The 25,704-nt window shown below is 53.1% G+C and overlaps 1 protein-coding gene across 1 annotated transcript; it reads left to right on the top strand.

The window, feature by feature from the left end:
• The first annotated feature begins 12,670 nt into the window (after positions 1-12,670).
• LOC134151758 (E3 ubiquitin-protein ligase RNF167-like) lies at positions 12,671-13,771 on the top strand. Its single transcript, XM_062596583.1, has one exon. It carries the CDS (start codon positions 12,671-12,673, stop codon positions 13,769-13,771), a length of 1,101 nt encoding a protein of 366 aa, XP_062452567.1.
• Positions 13,772-25,704: the final 11,933 nt, after the last annotated feature.

The following is a 25,704-nucleotide window of genomic DNA, read 5'->3' on the forward strand; positions in this document are numbered from 1 at the left end:
CCGACAGCCCGTAGCAACGGCTGCTGCAGGCAAGGACGCAAAAAACCCACCACCGAATCAAAAACCTCGTTGAAGACTGTAGCGTAACGCGCTCGGAGGAGAATTTCCATCGTGTCGCCTCCTTAGAGTTTAGCTTATACCCTAAAGCAGACGGGCTTGATCTCGATTCCAGACCTCTTAAATAGATGCTCTTAAATCCTTGCTTTGCAGCTCTGGCCGCTCCGGTAACTCTACACACCAGAGGGAAGTCTCCTTGCTGGAGAACCGCACGAGGCAGCTTGGCTGAAAGGCAGCCGCACGCGTGCGCTTGCCCGACCTGCTTCGCTCGCACCCTGAGCAGCCCCACGCCAGCAGGAACGGCCCGGCCGGGTCTCGCCCGCGGCGGCCGCAGCGCTGTCCGACCGCCGGGAGACGACAGGGACGAGGACCCGGCGGGCCAGGGAGAGAGGAGCGCCTAAGAGAGAAGCGGGGAGAAACGAGGTTTCTTCGGGCACCTCGGATGTGAGGCGGGCACGTCTGGGTACAGGGTGCTGAGCGCTTTGGACACGCAGAGGAGCGCAGCCCGCGCAGCCCGGGGAGAAGAGCTGGGGACCGGAGCGGACACCCCTGTCCACCGCCACCAGTGAACGGCGGGGCAGGTGGGGACACGACAGACGCTGCCTTACCCCGTCCCAGCTCGCAGGGCTGCTCTTCCAGCGCGCCCAAAACCAAACCGGCCCCAAAGCTGCGGGATGACCTAGCTGCAAAAGTCCTCCGGAGATACCTGGCTTTAGGCAGGAACTTCCCCATCCTTTACTGCCGGGGCGTAGGAAGCTCCCAAGTCCCTAAATTGTTCCTCTTTCCCAAGAGAACCTATTCCTGCAAGTTTCCGGCTGGCACAGTGTTAAATCAGAGTCGAGGGCAGCTCTCTGGCCCGGTAACTCCCAGCAGCGCAGACGGAGGGACCAAGAGAAGGCGGAGCAGGTTTGTCACTCCGTGCGCTCCCCGGCTTGCTTTGCTGTGCCATGGCGTTTGCAAAAATACCTTTGTGGAGGTGGCACGCGCCTCGGGCTGCCGGGACTGGAGGCGCCGCTGCACCCGGGCGTACCAGAGCCGCAGGCCCTCTCCTGCCCTGCTGTGCAGGGAAGACTCCTTGGGAAGCTGCTGGCCTGGCCCCATCTGGAACGAATTAGCAAAAGAGCTGTTTGTCAGCTGCTTCCACGTTGACGAGCGGCTGAGATTTTACACCAGCCTCCGCCAGAACGCAAACTAGACGGGCACGGAGATTTACTACTCACAAACCTCACAGGATTACGAACACCCCGTGGAGGACGACCTGCACGAGAGAAAGTTTTTAACTGGCATGCAAGAACGGAGCAGCCTCGCCAAAATTACCCCGGAGCAGAGCCCTGGCTGGATTAAGCAATGGCATCAGCAAACGCCGAGTTTGAGAAAGGGGGTGAAACGGAGGAGACAAGGGCTCCGGCTTGAGGACCACCCGAGAGACGGAAGATGCTTTCTCAAACTGCTTCTCAGCCCTGCAGCCTTGGACGGTGCCTCCACCAAATTCAGAGCCCTCGACGGTCTCCCAGAGTGATCCAGTCACAAATGACTTCAACAGGGTTTGACGTCTCCGGGAATTGGATCTGGTCTCATCTTTAGCGAAGGAGGGAATGAGTTTGCCTGCGAGAAACTGTCCCTAGAGACGCCTGTGCAAGGTTTTCATGGATTTTTATAAGTCTTGTTTACCTTTTCCCAAATTGCAGGAATATTTCTTTGTTGCTGAGTTTTCCGTAAAGCTTTTCTAAAAATCAAAACTGTGTTTGAAACATATATTGAACATGTTTTGTTTCCTGACAACCACACGTAGAGATTCAATTTGTATATGCTTCTCAGCGAGTATGTCATACTGTGATTGCTCACACATTAACTGACACAGAGCAGGATGGGAAACGCTTTTTTTTTTTTTTTCCCCTATTCTATGAGAATTTTAGAGACTAATAAAACACCAATGGTTTTGAAACAGATTTTAGCATTTTGTAATGTGTAAAACAATGTTTTACTAGAAGAGAACCCAAATAAAACAGCATGTCAAACGAAAGAAAGGATATTTTAGGTTAAAGCGCTGCAGTAGGAAGACTTAAACCTATTTTCCTCTTCTCCCAAATTAAAGGGATTTCAAATAGGAAAAACTGCAGAATACGCAAGGAAGACTTTGTCCTGCGAATAGCCTCGGTTAAAACAAATCAGACCTTCTTTTGCTGGAGCCCAAATCCGAAGCTGCTAACCAGGTCCGGCCGCCCCTGCCGACACCACCACTCTTCCTCCCTCCCGGAAAAGTCCTCTTCTCTCGGCAGTAACGGCTCAGACGTTTCCTCTAGAAAAGCAAAGATGACAACCGACTTCCACACACTACGAGCAGATGCGTACTAAACTTTGATGCTGCTGATTATTCCACGTGCAGGGACGTAACTTCCCCCTTGCTCTTCAAGAAAGAGAGGAGGGAAATTCCCACGTTTCAGAGAACTCCTGGAGCAACTCAAGAAACCCATCCAGCAAGACGAGACAGGGACAGGGCTTGGAGGCAGGGCCAGGAGCCCGGCGCCGCGCTGCGGAGCGAGGCGCGGGACCCTCGCCCGGCCCCGCGGGTGCTCAGCGCGCCCGCGCTCCCGCTCCGCGCGTGCAGCCGGCTGCAGAGGGACCCGGAAAGGGTGACGGCTGCTGGTGGCCGGTGGGGAGCAGGAGGGACGAGAGGGCAGGGGGGCGAGGAGGGGGACGTACGTGTTCTGAAGGGGAGTTTAGCTGTGGGGTTAGGGCACGATGACCGATGGCAGCTGCAGGCTTAGCGGCGTCCCGATAGTGGCGGCCTCTTCCCCTGCTGCCCACTGCAGCACCGACGCAGCAGCTCTGCTGCAATGAATGTGGTTTCAAGGTTACTTAAGCAATAAATTATGTTTTATGCTTAACATCCCTGCCAATAACGCCCACCCATAACTTGTTCATCCTCCCCATTTATTTTCCTTTTGCAGAGGCAAGGCCAGAAGCCTGCTCCGTCTTCCAGCACGTTACGGTGAAGGAGGAGCCGCTTCCGTCCAACAAGCTGCAGAAGAAGCTACGGCTCGGTATTTAAAGCAGGGGCCAGATCCTCCATCGCCAGAACCTCTCTTGGCTCCACCAAAGTTTTGGGAGCTTTACAGCAGCCGCTGCCCCACTGCCAGGAACATACCAGGTAAACCAGCAGGGACAGTCGGGAGGGGGTTCAAGCACAAGGTAAAAAGCTCAAGGGATGGTGGCCGAGCTGCTGAAGACAGCACTGCTGTCGAGTCATGAGGCTGCAAGAAGCCCTGCTCCACGGCCGGCTCGCTGTCAGCCTGCAACCTCCGTGCGGTGCCTGCGCGAAGCGATTGCAAAACGCCCTGGCGAAGCGGCAGTCGCTCGCGTTGAAGCGGCGATTCTGCCTCCAGGTTCAAACGGGAGCGTTAAGAGGACTGATCCCAGAGGAGTCAACCACTCCTTTCTCCCCACCGCAGTCCCAGGGCGAAGCAGGGAGTTTCAGGCCTGCAGACATCCTTTCTCACCCAGGGATGAACACTTTCTTTCCAGCACCGAGACAGGAGCAGACCCAGTTTCATACTCCACATCAGCCTCTGTTAGATGCATCTAAAACAGGCAACGCATCTGCTCCTCCATCCCTTGGCACTGAGCACGCCCCGGGGCGAGCGGCGCCGAGGGCCGGTGCGGCCGTCCTCTGCCGTGATGCCATATGGCTCCGAGAGCAGCAGTGCCCGGCCTGCTCTGCCGTCAGACCTGTACGTGCCAGACGCCCGTGTAGGCAGCTGCACGCAGGATTAAGTGCAGCGTGTTCAAACCATGTACAATTATATGCAACTGTTTCTCCACTGCCAATAGATGCGGTACCAATGGGGCAGCGGTTACAGTCTTGCATTAGTAATTTCCAAAGGACGGTTGTGTGGCCACTGTTCATTACAGCCAGGGCAAATGAAGATGAATGGAAGTGAGTTTAGATGCTCCATATGCCTCTGTTCGTTTACTGCGGGGAGGCCTGGATTACGGGAAGCATCAAAAGGGAAAGTTTGCAAAGCAAAGAGTCACAATTTCAACCTGAATCTCAGCATATAACATCATCTGCAGATGAAAAAGTCAAATCACCTACCAAGGAATAAAGCCACGATGAAAAGGTGAACCTGGGAAGACCATTAGAAGCTCCATTCTCAGAGGAATGGAGCACCAGCAGGTCCCAGCAACTTCACCGGGTACCAGGAGAGGAGGGCAGAATGTGGAGCCAATTATAGAATAAATCTTCAGCTTCTCAAGGCTCCAGAAAACAAGAGGCAAAATAAACTTCACAGAAATATCTGAAAATTTAGCCTGAATTTCAAGGTTGTGCAGCAGATCAGCAAGAACAGGACACAGGTGTCCCGAGCATGATCCCCTTCTTCCCTAATCAGCGTGGCTCACATAACCATTTGACCAATTGGCTTCTTTCGCAGAGTGACATGTAGATGCTATTGTAAACAGATCCAGTCAATATATTTATTTTTATTTTGATATACAGCTACAATAGGAAGCCAAGCATGAAGTTTATTAAACCTGGCTAATTTTCTGCCAGTTCTGCAAAGTATCGATTCTTTGCATACAGTTATCTGGCTCAGCCTCAATATGGAGAAAGAATCATTAAAAAAACAAAAAACAAACAAACAAAAAAAAAACCCAAAGCATCCAATTCCTCTGAAACAAAGTTAATCTGAAACAGCAACGTGTCGCCGTTCTCAGGGGCAGAGCCTGTTGATCGATTGAGCCAAAGACAACTGTATTATTTAGGAGCCATTTGCAAGCTGGCAAATTAAGTGAGGATTTTTTTTTAAGGACTAAAGTGTGGGGGGAGAAGTAGCAGCTTTACAGGGCAGTAAAACATCCGAATGATTTTTTTTCCCCTGGCAAGGCCAGATTCTGCAGATTTTAGGGGCAGGGAAGCAGCACGGAAGCGTCTGCCCTTCTCCATCTCCCCAAGCCCAGCGCAGGGACCGGATCCCTTTGCTGCACCGATCCTGGTGAGTCAAGAGCAGCTCCGGCCTCGAGGGAGGCGCGGGGCGGGAGGCACCCAGGGCTGTACGAGCAGGGTGCCAGCACCACGGGAGCGCGACCCGGCTCTGCCTCCTTGCGCTGGTCCCCAGCGTCCCCGGGACGCTGGGCGCTTCTGAAGCCACGCGCTCCTGCAAGCGCCTGGTTCTCGAGAGCGCCACCGACAACCCTGCCCAGCAGGAGCTTCGCACACCCAATCCCCGACTCCCTGCCTTGCTCAGAGCATTTGCGTAGTAAAACCAGAGGTTTTTTTTCTCTTTAAATCTTCATGCTTAACTGGTATTCTGCACAAACAAACCATAGTGCGATGGGAACGAGCAATAAAAGTAAAGATGCTATCTGAACAACACGGCAACGTGCCTTACCCCGTCAGTCCCACGGTGCCTGCACTTGGATTAGCGTGTCGGGCCAGTTTGCAGCGACTTCCTCTGCTCCAACTTAACCTGCTGCTTCTCCTGTGCCTGCAGGCTGCTTGGGACCAGCTGCAAAGCATCATCGTACAAGACAGAACATATGCACAAGTAAACAAATTAAGGCCATCTCCGAAACAGCAGGCCCCTGGCTTCCTGGAAGAGCTGCAAAGAGAAACTTAATCAACAGCGGCGGGGGAAGCGGCGACGGGGAGGAGATGGACCTCTGCTAACGGAGGCAGCGGGAGAGGAGCGCCGAGCCCGCAGCCGCCCCGGCTCCGGGGCCGCCCAGCCTTCGCCTTCGCCGCGCGGGGTGCGGAGCGGCGGCTGCGCCGGGGCCGGCGCCGGGGTCTTCACCGGCCTCTCCCCGGGGGCTCGTCGGCAGCGCGAAGCTGCCGCAGTTGCATCGGCCGCGCGCCGGGACGGCGCCTCCGGGCAGGTGCTTCGGCGCCGCTTTAAGGCTGCCCGCCGCGGGCTTCGCCGCGTGTCTTTTTAAACGACGGGGTGCCGACGGGGCACGGCGGAGCCGCGGAAGCCTTTCCCGTTGCTTCCCGGGCGCCGGCTGGGTCCCCAGCCCAGCAAGCTCTCTGCCGAGCCGGGAGCCCTTCCCGCTGGAGACCTCCGCCCGGCTCTGCCGGCCCGGCCGCAGGCGCTCGCAGCGTGTCGCCCGGAGCCCGCGACCAGCGAGATTAAACCAGAACAAGCCTCGCTGAAAAGTGTGTTAATTCAGCTCTAAGAAAAACACATCTTAGAAAAAAAAAATATAAGCCACCCACAGTCATGCCCACGCCTGGCTGGTTGCTCCTTCCTGATGTCACCCGTTGAGGAACAGCTCACCCTGGCTGCCTTTAAACCCGCTGAGCCCGCAGGAGCGGGACAGTCGCTGCGCGTCCTCCCAGCAAACCCAGAAACCCTCCGGCTCCCGCGCCCGCAGCCCGGAGCGCGGCCCGGCTGCGGGAGGCACCCTCGCTCGGCGCTTCCCAGCCCCGTTGGAGCACCGGATGGGACCCGAGCCGCTTCGCCTCTGCGTGCGCCGTGCTCAGGAGCGCCGGCCGAGCGGCTCCGGGGGTGGGGGGGGAGGTTTTCTCCGACAGACGGGCGCCCGCGGACAGAACTGCCGTGGCTGGTCGTCGCGCCTCCAGCTCCAGCAGATGTTTCCTTTCGCATACAGATGTGTCAAGGGAAGACGCCGCCGCCCCAGCGCTGCTCGCTCGCTCCTCGCCAGATGTTCCTAGGCCCACAGCCCCGACAACTAGCAGCGTTAAGCGTTTGAAATAACCGGCTGATTTAATACAAGTGTTGTCTGCGGCCTAAGCAGTTAGAGGGTGTTTTATGCCCTCGACTACCAAGGTTTGTATAGCTAGTTTATTATATTTTTCAAATCATCTTAATGTAACAGTAGACGATCTGCTATGGATGAGACGTGAGGAAAGCTGGAGTCAGGCTAATAGTAGAAGAAACAAGAAAAACGTACGGGGAAATAAGGAAAATGTACAGGCCCTTGGGCGTCCCTGCTACGCGCAGGCAGCGCTCCTTCCCTCTCCGCGTTTGCTCTTTCCCTCTACCCCAGCAGCGTCCTCCTATCGAACCTTCTCATTCCACTTCTTGACTCTTTTCTGAAGCAATAGGGTCTCCGCTGCAAGCAGGGGGATCTCTTCAGTCCCGTCCCGGCTCAGCGAGTGGGGAGATCCCACCCGTTTTGTGTTGCAGGAAGCCCACGATTACTTGCAGTGCTCCTGCTGGATCCGAGTCTGGATGAGCTGCATCTCCTACAGCTTTCCCACTCCATGCCAGTTTTCCAGCTCTTCTTCCAAGACAAACTGCTGTCTAGGATAAGCAAGGAGGCTTGAACAGTACCGACCCGTATTACACGCTGGCCCGGGGCTGTGGCCCCGCACACAGCTCCGGAGGTGGTGAGATCTTCTCCGCGCAGCTCCTCCAGCACCCAGCTGGCTGCGCCGCGGGAGGCTCGGCGCCCCGTTGGCTTGCACCCCAGACCCAGCAATTTCCAAACCTGGGTCCCATCGCTCATCGGAAGGGGCCTGCAGGAGCTAAACTTTTTTTTTTCTCCCCTCTGCAAAGCAGCGATTCTGTTTTCCTCTGGCCTTAAGCAGCTCCCATCCATCTCATGGCATTACAGAGCCCGCGCCGATTGCTGGGCTGCCGCGCGTGAAAACAGCTTGTACTGCCCAGCTTACCCCCGGGAGCCGCGGGCGGGCGTCACGGGGCCGCCGGCCACGGCGGGGAGCGGGAAGGGGCGAAGGCAGCGGGGACACGCGGGCGAGGAGGAGACGGGGCGTCCGGGGCAGACGCCACACCATGGGGGAGAGAAGACTCCGAGGATATTTGGGAGAGAAAAAGGATTATAAAAACGATGGAGGATGCTCCTCCTGGACCGCCTTTACCGCGGCCTCATCCTGCCCGCCCGCAAGCATCCTGGTTGCCGCAACAGCCAACATCCAGCTTGCCGCCCGGTGCTGGCGCTGAAGGTCCCGCTCCCACGCCAAGCACGTGGCCCTGCCAGGAGGAGGAGGACGGACGTGAAGGCAAGCAGGGACAGCCGGGGTAGGCTCATCCTGACTTGCCCCCGGCAAATCAAGACCCCCCACTCCTGCACGCTCCCTCCTCCACCGTCCCCACGCCACCAGCGCAGGCCTCATACGCTCCATACTCATTTTTCTTTGCATGCAGATAGTCAAGATGAACGAAAAGCAGCTAAACAGAGAATGTTTTTGCTTGATGTCCAAGGTTCTCGGGGCATGTTGCCAAGGCTGGAAAAAGCAAGATATTTCCAGCACTGTAAAGAAAATGTCTCCTCATTTGCAGGGCGAGCAGCTGGAACTGGAGTCCATTCCCAGCGATGGGCAAAGTTGCAATGGCCCAGATCTGCTCAACTGCCTTTTTTAATTGTAGGTACTAGCAGATTATGGGTACTTTGTAGCAGGTCCACAAATGCTTTATAATCTGCTGTATGCATCAGAGCCCAGATTATCATGCTTGTACTTGGTAATAACACAGAGGAGGGATTGCCTAGACCCCTGGGAAATCCAGGCAGAACACCTGGGCAGGGCGCACGGTGCCGAGGCTCGCGCCGAGGGGGTGGTGCACGCGGCCGGGCTCCCGCAGACCTGCTCTCCATCCCTGTCCTGCTTAAAGCTGGCTCCGGTGCTCTCCATGCCGCCTTCTACGACTCGCCTGCCTGCATCTCCTCTCGCTTCCTCTCACTTGCACACAGAATGCAGAGTACAAAACCTCTCCGCACATGCGGCTGCATTTCTCATCTATCCAGCTCGTGTTTTGGGCAATGGATCCAACCGTTTCAGCTGTCTATTCTGTAAAAACGTGGGTCATTCATTCCTTTGATCCTAGATGAAAGGAGGTGGTTACACGCATCAGTTCCTGAATCAGCTTCTAGGAGAAACAACTCCACCGTCACGAACAACAGGGTGCAGCTCTGCCACCCAGCAGGCTCCCTGCAGAGCTGGGGGCTTAGGCGGCAGGAGGGAGGAGAAGTGCCCCACAGGTCTTCACCAAGAATGGCTGGGAGCACTGGCAGTACAAGGGTTTGCACTGGAAGGTCACTAGATGGCCCCAGATCTTCCTTCGCAGCTAATCCCTGGTACTTCACTTCCATAGCCTGGTCTTCACCCATCCTACAGCATGATCCTAAAGGAGCTGCATGCCCTTATAAAACAGCGCAGAGCTAGAACTAGGAATACCTGCCAAGATGCCTTGAGCAAAGCATTTAACCCCCCTACTGCTTTCTCCACTCCTGGCCTTTGGCTGCTCACAGCAGATGATAGAATCTCTTACTGCACATCTGTGCAATGCCCAAAGACCTAATACAGATAAAGGACAAGTCTGATTATTTACTAACTCACATCATAACCCTGTCAGGCTGCTCTTCTCAAGCTGCAAAAGCCTCCGAGGGAAGAAAAAAAGCTGCACAGCCTTATTCCAAGTTAAATCAATGCTGGATCTGAAGCCAGTAATACACGTTCTGCTGGAGTTGCAACAACGTCCACCTGAGTCAGTCTCCTCCTCATCTTAGTTTGAACTGTTTCAGCAGGACCAAGGTTGGATTCTGCAGGCTGTTACACAGGGCTAAATCAGCACTAAATTCCTCTGAATAGAGCAGACTTTGCTGTGGGATGTAAGCAGAAGGAGAAGCTGGTTTTATGTGCCTACTCCTGCACTAAGTGAGAGCCCCGAAGAAGGAGTATAAAGGAACATAGGGATTCAGGGGAGGTGAAGCAAGGGATCAGTTAATAGAAGTAAATGGTCCTTTCCCTTCTAGCTTGGATCTTTGTTCAAGCAGTAAAATGGTACCCCATTCCCCGTAATTGCTCTGCTCTTGCACACAACTGCTGTCTCCCACATGTGGCTTGTTGACATTTAAATAAATTGCAATTATTCCGATGAAGTAGATTGCAGGAACTCCAGAGAAAAGGGGTCAAGAGTACATGCAGGAGCATCTGCAATGTGTTTAACTCATGAATACAGCAGGGGCAGAGCAGGAAAGGAGAGTACAGCGCTGGCTGCAATGCATGCAGCATGGGGCTGGAGAGGCCTTCAGGACAGCCTGGCACAGCCCCACGTGGGGGTGGGAAGCTTGGCTCAACCTCAGCCAGCAAGAGCCAAAGCCTTCAGGACAGCAGACAGAGGAGCCAGACAGCAGTGATGCGGATGGACAGTACGGAGGGAAACCAGAGGATGGGACAGCACTTCAGTCATTTGATTAAAGACCATCTTGGCCAAAGTCCTACTGCCTTCCTCTCCTTCCTTCTGCAAAAATATTTAGGGATTTCAGAGGCGGCTGAGGGAAGGAAGCAGAACCTCACAGTGCTCGTGGGTGGAATATGGGCATCCTGCTCCCCATCCAGACATCAGCTTTATTTCTTCCCTCACTCTCCAGAGTCTTCTCCATACCTTATTCCCTTCTCCCTCACATTCCAGCCTTTCCTTCTGGAGATTATCTTTCCCCTTTCATTCACATCTCCTTATGGAGCAGTGCTAAGTGTTAATGGTATCTCCTGGTTAGGATTGCTAACACCCAACTTCTCTTGGGTTTGGTGAGGCAGCCAGGATGGCTGCCTGTATCCTGCTCATTATAAGATACAAGGGAGCACTGGAGCAGCCAGAAGATAAGGGCATGCACAGCCACGGCTGGGGACAAGCACAGCGCATGTATGACCTACACAGCAGCACGTGAAGGGTATCAGCCAACAATCCTGTCTTGGTCCCACATCTGTCGCAGCACAGCACACACAGCTCCTTGTCCTTGTCCAGCCCCAAAGACAGACCTACCCCTTTTGCAGGTGACTGCTGGAGCATAAGGCTTTAATTTGGAGGTGGAAACGGAGAACCGAGTGCAAGAAAAGGGAGGACTTCAAACAAGGTAAGTTGCACAACACCAGGATGATGGGTGCCATCACAGGAAGCATCAGACCAAGACAAAAATACACCCTCAAAAAGTTCTCCCAACTCACCTCCGTTTCCTTTTCATCTCTTTCTCTGCTGGGAAGCATTTAGCTTCCTCACTCAGAAGATTTTTGTTTTGTTTTAAATGCATCAAAATGTCTCCCTGCAAGTGTAAAACTCTTTAGATGAGGGAGAATAAAATCGATTTGAAATCACAGCTGCTGGGAGTCTCTGGTACACACACACCCCGTCTGCTGACATTTTCTGTAGCTCTTTTCCCAGTGAAATCTGTCTCAAGCAGAGCCCAAGGGGGCTAGTAACAAATCAGTTGCCTAGTATAAGAGTGATTTTTTAACTACCGGTCCAACACGACTGCACTGGGAACCATGGGGCTTCTCCCAAGAGGATCGTTAAACAAAAAGGGTTGTTTGTTAAAAGGTACAGGTTTTTAGGGATTTGTGGTTCAGAACTGACCTGGGTTCACCGCACACCCAGAGCTAGTTTGTTCCGACAACCAGGAGAGCTATTGCCTCCCCATCGGTCTGGTGTTCCTCCAGGCACTGAGCAGTCACCATTTCTGAGTCAGGAATTGCCTGGAAGATGGGAGCTTCCCTGATGAATGCCACTTGGAGAGGGACAACACTTGTGCCTTATGCTTTTCACCCCCTTTTCAGCCTTTTTCACCACAATAGCCATAAAAAAAAAGTTTTTTATGCCTAGAAGCTATAGTTTTTTAATCATTTGACCTCAGCAGGCAAGATTTTAAAACAAGGTGAAGACCTCAAATACACAAGCTGACAACAGATTCCCCAAGCTCAGCCACCACTCCCTCCCTCCAGGACAGGGCTCCGAGTGAGTTTAGCCCCAGGCACAGCCCAAGTGCATCAGCTCCTTCTGCAAACCCACTCTTACATGTGCATCTCCTTGTGAAAATAGAGCCAACAGCTGAGAGCTGATTCCAGGCCTCGGACACAAACAGCATTTCAGCTTCTACCAGCTGCACTTCTGACAGTTCCTAATCCAATTTCAAGTGAGACAAACCCCTCTACCCCTCCTCTGGCCTGGCATCAGGTGAAGGATCATGATTCCAAAGGAAAATAAAAGCAAGTTCACCTGGCCGCTCTGAGCTGCCGTAAGGACCCTCAGCAGCGGACGGGCCAAGCCTGAGAGCTTGCTCCCACCCTGCCACATTTCCCGGGAACTGATGTAAGCTGGACTGCTTCCTTGTGGCTACCAAAAGGGGCACATTGCTGATGGAGGAGACTCGTTCATCCTGCCTGCACAACACCAGCAACGTGAGATACCAGCATCCTACCAGCACCCAGAGGACGGGAAATTTGGCTGAGAGGAGAAGAAACAGAAGCCACAAGCATGGAGCAGGCAACAGAGGAAGGGGAAAGAAGCGTTTTGGCAGGTTGGCAGTGATGTTGCACGAGCCCTTGTTGGGGACAGTCACGGGGTGAGGTCACAGAGATCTGCAGGAATGATGCAGGAATGATGCAAGAGTGTTGCTTAGCAGCTGGGGACAGTGAGGTAGATGTGTTGCATCCTGGGAGCTTCCACATCAGGATGGTGAACTAAAAATCTGCAGAAGCCTCCAGGGCAGAAGTACGGTTTGATCTCCATCCTGCTGCTCTTCCAGGTCATGACATGGTGGTAACACCTGAATGGGATGATTCCTCTGTAATTGCATCTTACTCTCTTCCTTTGGGACCATCTCAGAAATCTGTATTCAGAGCTGATCAACAGCATTCAGCATGAATCTTCTGCTTCATCTTCTTCATTGTATGGTTACCACCTTCTTCTATGACACTGCTGTTGCAGAAACCTTCAGCCATGTGGTTTACAACCACAACTCCAAGTGCGTTGCTTATAAAGCCCTGCCTGCATGCTTTGGGCCACCACTCCCAGTGGAAGGGCTAACGGGCTATGTGATCAGGGTGACACCACCAAAAGCTTGCCATGCAATAGAGCATCCTCCAGCAACCAGTAACACCTCTGAAACATATATTGCACTCATACAGGCATCTGGCTGCTCTTTTGTTAAGAAGGTTCTTCATGCCCAGCAGGCTGGATACCAAGCTGCAGTTGTGTACAATGTGGATTCAGAGAAGCTGATGAACATGATGTCTGATGACAAGGAAGCCCAGCAGCAGATTGAGATACCATCAGTCTTCACTGGAGAATCGGTGTTCCTTCATTTGCAAAGGACTTTGCATTATGAGAAAGGGACATGCATCAGCCTTCTACCACCCAAACACTATTTCAATCCTTGTCAAGATGCTGCTAAAATTTTATGGGACACAACTTGGCAGTACTGGCTACTCCTGATGAAACATCCCTCTTACTACCTCCTGCACTGCATTGAACAGGAGTTTGGATTCATGTTCAATGTGATCATTGCCACTATCTCACTTGTGGTTGGCATGAGCTGGTACAAGAAGGCCCATCAGATAACAGTGCGCACTTACCAGCAGGGAGACAAATACGAAACCTGTGTGATCTGCATGGCAGAGTACGAGGAAGGGGACCAGCTGAAGATCCTGCCCTGTTCCCATGCTTATCACTGTGCCTGCATTGACACCTGGCTTCACACCCAGCCTGGGAAGAAGACGTGTCCCTTCTGCAAGCAGCAGGTGAACACCCATGGGCAATGTGTCCGTCTGGACGTAAGAAACAACCCACCAGAGAACACCGGTGAGGGCTTGAATGAGGAGGAAGAGGAGGAAGAACAGAGTCATGAGGACAGTGCATTCAGAGAAGGACCTGGGGATGAGTATGCTGAGGGGGAGAAAGATGACTATGCAAGCACAGTGGAAGAGGAAGGGTTTGATGACCTGGAAAACAGCACCATTTGAGCTGAGATTAGACTGCATTAACATTAAACCAAGGCAAACGTTCCTGTGCTTTCCCTCAGCTCTCAGTTCAGGTTAGCTTTTATTGGGAAGCAATTAATAGTGCAGTCTTGGCTCCCTTCCTCTGGTCTCCACAATAAAGAAAGGAAAAAGCATGAAATTTCAGCTGGAAATATTAAATATTCCTTTGGCCAAATCGACAGGGAGAGGCAGACGGGAGGGCAGAAGAGGGAGGAGGTTTAAGAACCTTTGATAATCACTGGGAACCGGTTTACATCTGCCGGGTCGCTTCCTCAGTTTCCTCCCCAAACACATGCGCGTGTCCAGATGCACACACCGAACCTTGCTTTCCCGCAAGGCCTGAGAGCGTTGCCCAGCGATCCCAGGTGAGAAATACTTCCCCATGGGTCCCAGCTAGCAGGAACCATTTCCTAGCCTAAGCCACAGTCCAGAGAGGTATAAAAAACCTGGGCTACTAAACCACAAAATTGAAGCAACTCCCCCAACAGCAGTGAAACAGTGCCAGGGCTGGGAGGAGACCGCAAGCCTCCAGCATCCCCCCAGCGTCTCGTCACCCGGCACTGTGGCCCCGACGCGCGCTAACCCCACGTATCGGCTGGCTCAGGATGGTTCCCGCAGAAAACAGCATGGCCTTTAACCACACAGGCAGAAAAATTGTGCTGGAAATATTGAGGGCACTTTAGACACTATTCCTTCAGACAGGAGGTGATGCCAGTGGGAGGCAGAGATCTTTACAGCAGGATTCGCTTTGTGCAGCTGGGTAGACGGGGGAAAAAAAGTGAAACACTTCTGAGCACAGTGTAATTGGCTGCTTTTGCCTGCTGGCTGGCCATCTCGCATGCTCGCGGAGGCGGACGTGACAGGTACACGTAACCTCCTGCTACCTGGGTTGTTCCAGGTCATTATCCAGATGTGCCTAAGCACCTTAAGGGGAGCTGGATTTATGTACTAATATGATGCAAACAGATCTTTACCTGTTCCCTAGACACACCAGACACAGTTATATTATTTGGGTAGCCTCCGAATACATTTCCATTTCGGCTTAAAACAGCACGAGCAGAAATCAGCACAAGCTCCCCAGGCTCACCCCGACGGCTCTAACGCCCACCGTGGACGGGGCGCCCAGCCAAGTCGCAAACTGCATATGGGGATGCAGTAGCTGGAAACACTCGCAAAACCACTATTAGCATTTAATCTCGTATGAGAGAAAGGCATAAAAACCTAAATACATCATGCCAAAAACTAAGAAAGTGAACAGCTCTAACATACTGTGACCAAGACAAACCTTCACAGCTGTGCAAAGGCTAAATTCCCAGATCAAAGGCTCTCCTCTAAGCATAAAACATCCTGTTTCTTATGAGCAGTACCCAAGAAGTGGGCTGTCAGCAGATCGTTCTACCAGGACTATGAAGCAGGACAACACAACTATGGCCAGCAAGTAAGACTAGTGCCTTGGAGCATTTTGCTTTTGAGTAGCTACACTAAGACTCTTGAAGCACCAGGGGTTTAGATAGTGCTGTCTGAAAACATCAGGTCTTAAATTTGAAAAGCGTGCTCTCCCAAATCCAGAAATCCTAGTGACTTTGGAAAATACCAGCGGCACTTCAAACAGACGGCACCCAGGGGACTCTGGTGTCTTCAAGGAATACTCAGAGATAACACACTGCAGTTATCCTAGTACCAGGAAAAATACATAAATATATGTGATGTCCAGAGGTGAGCTGGACCTGGATCCATCACTCTTTCCCAGGAGAACCTAGGCAGCTTCAGGTGGGAGTAAAACAGGAAACTGGAGCTTCGGGGTTTTCTTTTATTTATTTATTTGTTTTTGCAGCAGAGAGGTTTCAAACCGATTCCTCCTAGAATGAAACATGACAGCATTGCCGAGGGTTTGATGGAAACAAGTCTTTCTGCTAGTCCTCAGACTGAGCTGTTTCATTTCATTTGTGGAACAAATGGAGAAAAATGATTTAAGTCAGTCCACAAGAAAACCGCGCTTCTCCGCAGGGTGCGGAGCCTCCTGGGAGCCACGGATCACCTCCGCTGCCGAACGGGGCCCTCGGGGAGCCTGCGGAGGGCAAGGAGACGGGTCCTTCACAGGGTGATCAGCAGCAACAAGTTCACTTCGGTGCCCTTAATTGCCTTCTGGAGGTAACTGTCCTGCCGCCGACTCGGGGGAGATGGGACAGCCGTAGCTAAGCTGCACAAATGCCGCATCCTTTTCACCAGCCTCCGGAGCATCCTGGAGCAGCCGCACCTAAAATTACCCCCGCGTCCACAGGCTCGGTTGGAAAAGGTGGCCGCAGGTCCTCAAGGGGAGGGTGGTAAAAAGTGGCAGCAGCGTTGCCATCTCCTGCCTGCGCACTCACCGCCCGGCTTTGCCTCCGGCTGAGCGCTGGGAAAGCGCGGCTGCTGCGGACGGGGCGCAGCTCGAGGAGCCAACGCTTTCAGCGTGCTCGTGGCACGACTGGCCAAGACGGGCTGCTGTCTCCCCCAACAAGTGTCTCTCATCCTGCTGCTGGGGTGACTGAACAAGACCCTTGGGCCAGATCTTACGACGGCTCTGGATAATAACGCAAAAGGCCGCGGTGCCATCCAGCTGCCAAGCGCTGGGCTTGTCCCCCGGGAGTCCCCGGGGGAATTCTCTGGGCTGTATTACGCACGAGGTGAGATGAGCTGATCGTAGTGCCCTTAATATCTACGAATCCCTTTCCATCTTCAAAAGCAGTACATGTGCTGGATGGGCTCTTTCACCGAAATGGGTCAGTAGAAAAATAGATCCTTCTTACAATGCAACACCACATTGCCTTAATTTAAAAAGGAGAGAAAAAAGGATCAGGATCTGGGTAAGAAAGACAAGCTCTTCGCTGTTTAATGATATCAAAGCCTACTGCACTGGAAGTCTGAGAGCGTGCCACGGAGAAGCTGACCTCCAGCCCCAGAGCCGTCAGATCCGCTGCCCCCCATCAGCGTTAATGGCACTCCGAACCCAGCAAGGTTAGCTTATTGCTGGGGTGGGACACAGAGCCTGGTCGCCTGGATGAGGATTATTAACTTCTCTGGAGGTAGCACTATCCTGGCTTTTAAAATAAACTGCATCAGGCAATAAACCAGAGGAAGGAGGAGAGAGAGGTCGGTGGCCTGCTGGGCCAGACCAGTTGGCTGTGCAGACACTGAGCGAACTCTACATCCCGCGGCAGCACGGGGCTGGGCTGTCCCGGGGCAGCAGCACCGCAGCTTGATGGTTAATCAAGAGAGACGTTAAGGAAAGTTCAGTACGAGGAGGTCTGGGAAAGGCCAGGCTGGAAGTGGGCAGACAGCTCCAGGGAGCATTCCTGGTTTTTCTGCGCCGGTGCTGTACTGGCAGTGCTTTTAGTTGTCAGCAAACCAGAGGAGGCGAGAGATAAGGGGGCAGATACCGGGAAAGGGACCCTAACCTCTGCGTGTCCCACGGCTCAAATTGAAGGGAATCGGTAACTGCAGCATTTCACTCGCATGCCAAAAAGGGCTGGGAGTGGGGGGCAGGGGACCGCTGCGCCATGGATCCTGCCAAGAACAGCTCGGAGGAGCAGCCAGAGCCCTGAAGAACCCGTCAGAAAACCTAACCCGAGGGCTGAGGACGAGCCTACGCGCACGCTTCCGAGCAGAGCGGCAGCACAACCCGCACGGGCCAGATCTCTGCTGCTAGCTCTGCCCTGTGCGGGTACCTACGGGCATCAAAGCGCTCAAAACCACTGCGCTTAAACGAGCTGCCGGGAGGCCTCCTCCTCTTCGCGGGCTCCCTGCCCCCGTAAACCAAGCTCCACTGCACATACTCTATTAAGCAATAACCAGGTTCCGGCACGGCCCCGAAGAATGACTTACAGATCTCATTTGTCAGGGGGTTCTTTGCAGTTTCTTGCACATTTTATCGCAGGCTCTTTTGTGCACAAACAGTTCAGTATATTGCTGGGAGAGTCACCAGACTGTGACCCAGAGGGAAGCAGCTGATGACCCAGCACTGGGAACTATTGGGCTTAACCACCAGAACATCAACATTATAGATCACTGGGAGCAATTAGGGTGGCTGAAAGCCCCATGTGCAGCCTAAGGGCAACTTTCCAGCAAGGACAACATTTTCCCCATGCAGAGCCAGCATTAAGCCTCAGCTAGAACACTTAAGGAACTACTTTGAGGGTTTAAGTGATGTTTAAGTGATCTATAGATCCTGTGCAGGCTAAAGGCAGGAATTTCAACCTTGAAGACTCGAGTTTAATACCCACTGTAATAAAAAGAGTGAGCCAACTTCCCTGCAGCACCACTCCATTGACATCAATAGCATTACAGCAGCAGGAGCTTTACCTTTGATCTCCAAAATCCACCTGGGGAGGAGGTGGAGGGAAGGACAGAGTCCGCCTGCCCACAGGGCCAGGAGTCGCTGCTACCCAAAGGCTGCAGTGTGCATAGAAATCTTCCTTCCTAGGGCCGTGTTGCCTACCTCCCACACAATCATACTGCTGGAAATTTTTCTTGCAAGGTAGGCATTACTAGGGCCTCCTTTTCACTGAGTGAACAGATGTGAAAGCATCCTCCCTACAGACACCCATCCCCTTTCCCTTCTTGCTCTACTTTCTTATCCCCTTCTGCCTTCTTTCCCACACTTCCTGCTGCTCCCCTTCCTCTCCCCTGCTCCCCGAGAGCTTTGTGTGCCCTAGAACAAATCAAGTTACCCCAATGTGTATTTTTTTTTGCATGTAGCTAAGCCAGGAATCCAGTTCTCCAGGGTAATCTGGAAAGTACAGCTTGTTATTACTCTCTACAGTAGAACAATCAACACAGTTTCTGTAATGCAGTAAGATGGATTGAAGCTACTTAAGAATACAAGGAAATGGGATCAGTGCTTTAAAAAAAAGTAGCTTGACTCACCAAATCCTCCTCTACTATAGCAGCTCTGAGCTCATGCACAGCTTTAGATTTCACACATTAGTGTGCTGCAGCGCAGATGCTTACAGCTGGCAACGCTAGACCTGCCGAACAGCAAGCAGCCAAGCCCACACCACAGGTCCCCCATTCCTCAGTCATTCCGAGGGAAATGCATGATAGTCCCAAACTGAGGTAACAAGGAGCAAGATGCAGCTCCACTGCATTGCTCCCATTGCTTTCGCACTGGGAGGAGAGCTCACACCCTTCCTCCACGTCTGCTTTTGCATTAGAATCATTCTGCTCTTTGGTACTTCTCCCTTTCAAATATACTTGGAAAATAAAGATTCCTCTCTTCCCTTTGTAACCGCACCCAGACCTGAGCAGACTGCAAAATCTCAGAGGCTTCAAGCTACTTGTTCTTTCACTTAATCACCAAGATTAATTCCAAACCTCCCTTAAAGAGATGATGCGTGATCAGGTACAAGACTCCTTCTCTGACCCAAAAATATTTTCTCCACAAATCTCTTCCCTCTTGAAATCAGAGATGTTATTCCAAGACTTTGAGAAACGATATACCAACAAGGTACAGCCTCTCCAGAGCCAGACACCACTAGCCACTGTAGGAAGGAGAAAGGACATTCCTATTGCTGGCTAGGCATCATAGATCTTGGGAAGTATCCTCCACAGAGACGTCTCCCATCCAAATAGCAAATAACAATATGGGGCTGAGTGATCCTAAAGGGGAAAAAGTTGTCTTCTGAATCAGACAAGCATCTTTTAGATCGGGGGGATAGGAAAAGCTCCGTAGAGAAAGCTGAGACCTTGGGCTGAGAGTCTGCAGGGAGGGACTGAGAAGCAAAGAGGGCTGAAGTAGGCCTTGGAAAGGCTCTGTAGAAGACAAGGGGCAACACGACTTCTTGGAGGACAGTTCACCACTTCCACCACCCATGCCCTCACTGGGAGGGAGCTTACTATGTCCCCCCCCTTCCCAACCCTGCAAGGGAAAGGCAGGTAGCCCTACTGCCAGCTCAGAGCTTGCCCAACACCAGGAGGGCAAAGAAAGATGAGAAACTCGGAAAAATATGGGTGATCCCCCTTATCCTCCTTATGTGAACAGAACCCAAGTCTTCTGCGAGAGAGAAAAGCACTGGGGAGGGGAACTCAGACCTCTTGTCAAACCAGCCCTGGGGTGGGAGCTGGGTTACGACACTTTTGTCCTGCACACACGTCAGCCTCTGATTTTGATCACATCTCTACAAACCTCCTTTCTATAATAATCATGACTCAAGCCGAGTCTTTGGCTTAGACCATGGGCTAGGTGCATGGTAAAGATAAAAGGCAAGAAATTCTCATTTTGCAGGCGGGAAGGAGAGGTGTTTGGAGAATGAGGGGCACATCCAAGACCTTCTAGTTACACACTGCACAGAGTATCTCTATTATTCCTATTTACTAGCTAACAACATAAACTATTGTAATAGTTCAATGACTGAGGTCTGAGTCTATTTTTCCTTCAAACCTTTGTACCTCTCTGCTACAAGGCTGGAGAGGAAGACTGGAGAAACAACTGGCCTGACCCAGATTACCCTAATTAACTAGAGCCCTGATTGACTTTGATGAATAGCTCCAGCCCATTCATCAACAAAACATTTTCTCAGATAAGCAGAAGAACAGTGCATCAATCCAGACCACCTTGAGCAGCACTGAACTGGCACAACACTGGTGTAATATGCTCCGAATGGCCACACTAACTTGACTAAACTCAGCTTTCTGATTCTGCCCCCATCCCCCCAAAGACAAATCTGCCACTCTACAGACTCATAGCAAAGCTTATGCTTAAGCACTCCTCCTTAACAAAGTCTGGGGCTGTGGGAAGAGCTGGCTCCATCAGGACAAATGACAGCAACCGTGATTACAGGGGTTGGCTGCTCTCAGCCCGACGGCATTGCAGGCCTGGGTGTGCAGCACCTGCACACCAGCGTGAGGAGACACAGCTGGGCCAGGCACAGAGCTAAATTGAAGGTCAGTAGGTAGAAATCAAAGAGGGAGGCGGACTGACACAAAGCTCAAGGTGAAGATTATGATCAGGGAGAGAAAATGGAGAGCAAGCACTTGCGGAGCAGCATCCAGCTATGGGCACTCAACAGCAGACCGGGCTCCTCCGCTGCGAGCTGCACCAGGGCCTCGCAGTCCGAGGGGAGGGACTCTGCTCGCTTTCCCCATCAGATTTGAAAACCTTTTCCAATAATAGCTTGGTTTTGCTCTCCTTTGAGCACAGGGTGGAGAGAGAGAAATGAATATAAGCAAGACTGTTGATTTAATTGGCTGTATTTGTCACTGGAGCAAGAGAAATAACCCTAGCAATAGCACTGGCTGAATGACATGCATTTAATTAGTATGAGAGATGCATTTGCTTTGGTCAATGAAATATAAACATAAAACCCTTCATCTTAACCTGACCTTTCCAGGAAAGCTCCAGTTTAAGTAGCACTGCTATGAGCAGCTGAGCTCTCCCTCCCTGCTTCAGCAAGCCCAAAGCATCACCCCTGCTCCCTGCTCCATCAGCCTTGGCTCTCCCGCTGCAGAGCCGAGCACCGAGCGGCACCTTGCTTTGCCTTTATGGCATTATTTCCCCATGTGTACCTACAGGCCTCTTTGTACTGCTTTTCTCAGGCATCTGGCTTGAACTAATTGCCTTCCTCAGTGGTCCCAGTCCAACCAGCACCATCCTGCAACCCTGCTGGAGCTGAGCAGCCCCAGGTCCCAGTGAATTCAATAAGCACCAAAATCCTGTGGCCATCTTGCAGGGCTGCGTGGAGAAAGGTGCAGATTCACCGCCTGTTGAGAGCAGAACCCATGCTGAGGTGTGGGGCTTTGCAGACTCGAGAGGGCACATCTCACCCTCCCCATCCCTCAGCTATTTTTGAGCTGTGGAAGGTAACAGAAACAAGCTGTTCTTTCAGCCTTAACTCCTCTGGTCAAGGTTTAGAGCCAAATTGTTTTACTGAACCTCCCTAAAGTCCTTCCCAGTGTGGCTCTACGGATTATTTAGGGTTCTGCCCTGGGAGCTCCTGGGGTAGGAGCCAAAAGTGCAGAACTGGATAGAAATCAGCTGGAGGCCAGCGTCTGCACCAGAAGCTGGGATTCCCATTGCAGGAATAAGCTCCTTGAAACAAATTACTTTTAATTAGAGCAGGTGCATGCTGCCTGAGGAGCATCATTGCGTAAACATTTATTCAAGTCTTTTAAAAGGCCCGAGACACAGCACTGAGGCTGGTTTCTGTGGTCACAGCCCTTCCAGCCAGCCCAGCCCGCTGACACTTGGGCTGCTGAAGCTCGCTGACACAAGCCGTATTTTTCATGCCTCTTTGGGAGAGGGATTCCCGAGGCTTTGATGATGGCATGTTCCCTTGCAACATGAGGTCAAACCAACCATTTCCTGCTTCTCAAGGCCTCAGATTTACCCTGCGCGTAACTCCCTCAGCTTCAACAGACAGATCTTGGCACCGGGGCCTCTTTTTTCCTTAAGTCCCTTGCTGCAGCATTAAGACGACACACCTGGCAGGACTGTTCCGCCTGAAAATCCATCCTCAGGTTGTTTTATCTCTATTAGGCCTCGTAAGCAGATGACAGGGGAGCATGAACATAGACAGCGTGGGATGAGACATTCACCCAGCTGCTAGTTCAAAGACGTGTCATCATTTATAACACTCCCAGCTATTCCAACTCTCCCTGCTTGTTCTCAGTTAAAAGAAACCAAGAAGAAAGCAATTGCAGGTTCTGGGTATTTACTGTTCGGGGGGTGCTGTTTATTTTGGTGCCTTCGCTCTCATGGTAGCCCGACCTCCCGGCCCCGAGGGGCATTTCTCTCCTCTTCCAGAGAAGTGCTGCCAAGCCACGGCAGTCACCCCGCAGAGCCCTGCCAGCAGGTCCTGCAATCCCAGCAGGTCTGTACAGCCTGGCAAAGCTGGCAGGGGACTCCAGGCTTGCCTCCAGGCTTCGCTCCAGCCACGGTGCCCTCACTAGCAGACGCAGGACACTCAGAGGAGCCTCTTCTGTTTGGCATTCCCATCTCAGAGCACTTTTCTGCCTGTAAAAAGGGGCAACAACAGCAGGGAGGAGCTAAGACAAGTCCCTCAGAATCACAAACCTCCCTGCAAATAACTTGGGCACACTTCCAGCCCAGCAGTAAGGCGACGCAGAACTGACTTATCCCTAGAGACGGCAAATGGTCTGATCCAAATTCCACTGAAGTCCACGGCAAGGCTCATTACCTCCGTCTGGCATTAGCTCTGGCTCTTTGCTCACGGTAGCTCTGAGCAATAACTCCCTCTCCAAGGAGCTCTGACACGATTAACCGGGGAAACATCACTTCCATCTCGAACTGCCGGGGAAAAGCTCCAGCCTCTTCCCCGCACAACGTGGGGACGGCGGCACCAACCGAGCCGTTCTGGCTGGGCCCAATAGAGGGCAACAATATCACACGAACCGGTTCATTAAACTAATTGGGAACAGCAAGGGTGAGAGTTGCTTCCGTCCGTCCATCCCTGCCTTCCCTCCCCTTGCACAGGGAGGCGAGTGGAGGCTCCGGAGGCCTCACCGGAGGAGACGGTGGCACAGCCAGGATCAGCTGCGGTCCAAAGAGGACAAGCTTTGGGTGCTTGGCAGCCAACCTTGCTAAATTTTTCCCCTCGGCACCAGACCCAGCGGAGTTACCGAGCCACCGAGGCTCTCCGAGGTCCCACCCGCCCAGGCCTCCGAGCACCGCGCGGTGCCGTTGCTCAAAGGCACCGCGTCCCAGGCTCGCGGGCTACGCGCCGGCGTAGACAGCTCCCGGGAGCGGGGATTTCGCCCTTGCTCCGGCTCGGCGCCCACGCAGGGCTCCCGGCAGGGTTTTGCCCCGTCCCCAGGGTCAGCTCGCGCTTTCTCGAGTTCGGCCGCAACGCGGGCGGCAGCCCCGCGCGTCAGGGCGCGTTCGCGCCCCGTGTCTCCCGCCGGCTGCAGCACGCTGCGCCCGAGGACCGCGGTGGAAGCAGGGCTTTCGCTTGGGTTTCGTTTCCCGCTGGGTTTCACCCGGGCGGGCGGCTCACGTCGGGGCGGGGAAGCGAGCCTGGCTCTGCCCGGCCCCGGGCTCCTCGACCCCGAGCCATCGTCCCTCTCCACCGCACGCTGGCCTCCTCCGAGGCCACCAGCCCCTCCGCTCCCACCGAGAGCCGCTTGCCAGCTCTTGAGCTTCCCTGCGAGGGGCCACCAGAGAGGCTCGGTCCCAGGCACCAAACCAGCCCTGTCCGCTGCTCGGGGCATCGGGAAGGCTGGACCCGAGCCACGGAGCTGAGATCAGCGACCCGGTTACCTCCAAGTCTGGGGGCCTGGGAGGGCGTAAGGAAAGGCTCTGTTCAGCCCTGAAACCCAGCAGCTGATACAAGCTGGGAGCTGCAGTTTGACCAAAGGAATTCCTCCCACCAGCAGCTGGGGAGCTCGGTTCAAAGGCCTCAAGCCGACGGTTTGGCCGAGAGCCTGGAGGACTAGCTCGTCTCTTGCTGGGTATGTATTTGTTTTCATCTGGATTTACATGACGAGATCAAAGCAGCCGTGCCGAGGTTAGGCAGGATTTACCAAGGCCAGAGCTCCGGGGCATTTGGTTGCAGTAGTTTTACCCCATCTCCACTTCACCCAGGAGGTTTCTGGGCTGGCTGGAGGAGGAACCAGACTGATTTGCTGTAGCCTCCAATTAGCGTGCACCAATTAGTGCTCAGCAGCACCAGCCTCCTGACACTAGTTACACCTCCAGACAGCAGACTCCAGCAGAGAATGCCAAAACAAGCCCCCAGCGCTATCTGGAGCAACCAAGGAGAGCTTTTTGCTGGCTATGTGCTAACGCAGCCGCTTCAGACTCTCACATCTTTGCACCATGGGTGAACAGAGAGACTGAAGCCAGGAACAGCTGCAAAACTGCCTCACGGGACTCAGCGCAGGGAACCGGACGCTCCTACATGGACATCCAAGTCCTCCTCCTTTCACACTGGAGAACTTACCAGCTTTGCTTATTGAGAAGTAAGGAAGCTGGTGCAGCTTGGCCAGTGCTGGCATAGACCAGCCCTGCATGAGCACAAGCCACGCTGCAGCAGTCCAGCAAACATCTACTTTGGGGCCTATCTCCCATCACTCATATCACATCTGGCCACCTACATCCCTGCCCAGTAAAACCAAAGTGCTCACATCACAGCGTGCAGGGCCCTGGCACCGCGCTGCTGGGCCAGCCTAACAGCTCTCCCCCCCACCCCAGAGCAAGGCAGCAGGAAAATAAGAGCTAACCCTCCCCATAAATAGGCAAAATATGAGATGATACTGCAGGGAAACCTTCCTGGAAGAGCTCAGGAGCTCCAGAGGCACAACAGACCCACTGCCTCCAACATCGATCCCTCCATGGCAGCAGCTCAAGGAAGCAGTGACTGGCCCGAAGGTGCTGGGCCCTCCGTCACCAAGGATGGATGAAGCCCTCCTACAATGGCTGTGGTTACACTGGGTCCACTGGAGCAACCTCCTCAGCAGCAAAATTATTAGGGCTGAAATTTGGGGGAGGTGGTTTTAAGAACAGATGGTCTTACTTTAGTATTGCAACACACTGCCAGTTAATTAATGCTAGCTGTAATTAAACTTTACACAAATTAGCTGTCAGCTATGCTAAAGGGAATCATTTCTCTCAAATGCCACCTTGAATCGCTGAGTTGTGAGACTTTTCTACAACGTAATTAAAAGAAGGAGGCTGGCGTGGAAGGGGGCGGGCGGCAGGGGAGGGAATAGCCAGGAGATGAAAGTGGCAGGCTAGAAAGCTGCTGTAGATCTCCACCCCGCACCAGCAGGCTCCTCTCCTTTGGTTTAGGGCACCCCAGAGGCTCAGCTCAGCCTTCTTCCTCTCCAGCATACAAGGGAGTTCCCTTTCAATGCATCAAAATGTAGTTTAAAGCTATATTTTTGGCTCCTGGAAGGGAAAGGTTTGAGCACAGGGGGGCTGA

Source organism: Rhea pennata, chromosome 27 (assembly GCF_028389875.1).
Source record: "Rhea pennata isolate bPtePen1 chromosome 27, bPtePen1.pri, whole genome shotgun sequence".
Lineage (NCBI taxonomy): Eukaryota > Metazoa > Chordata > Aves > Rheiformes > Rheidae > Rhea > Rhea pennata.

What these genes read in the sequence shown, in the direction of transcription:
- LOC134151758 (XM_062596583.1), top strand. Translation starts at nt 12,671, where the DNA reads ATGAATCTTCTGCTTCATCTTCTTCATTGTATGGTTACCACCTTCTTC.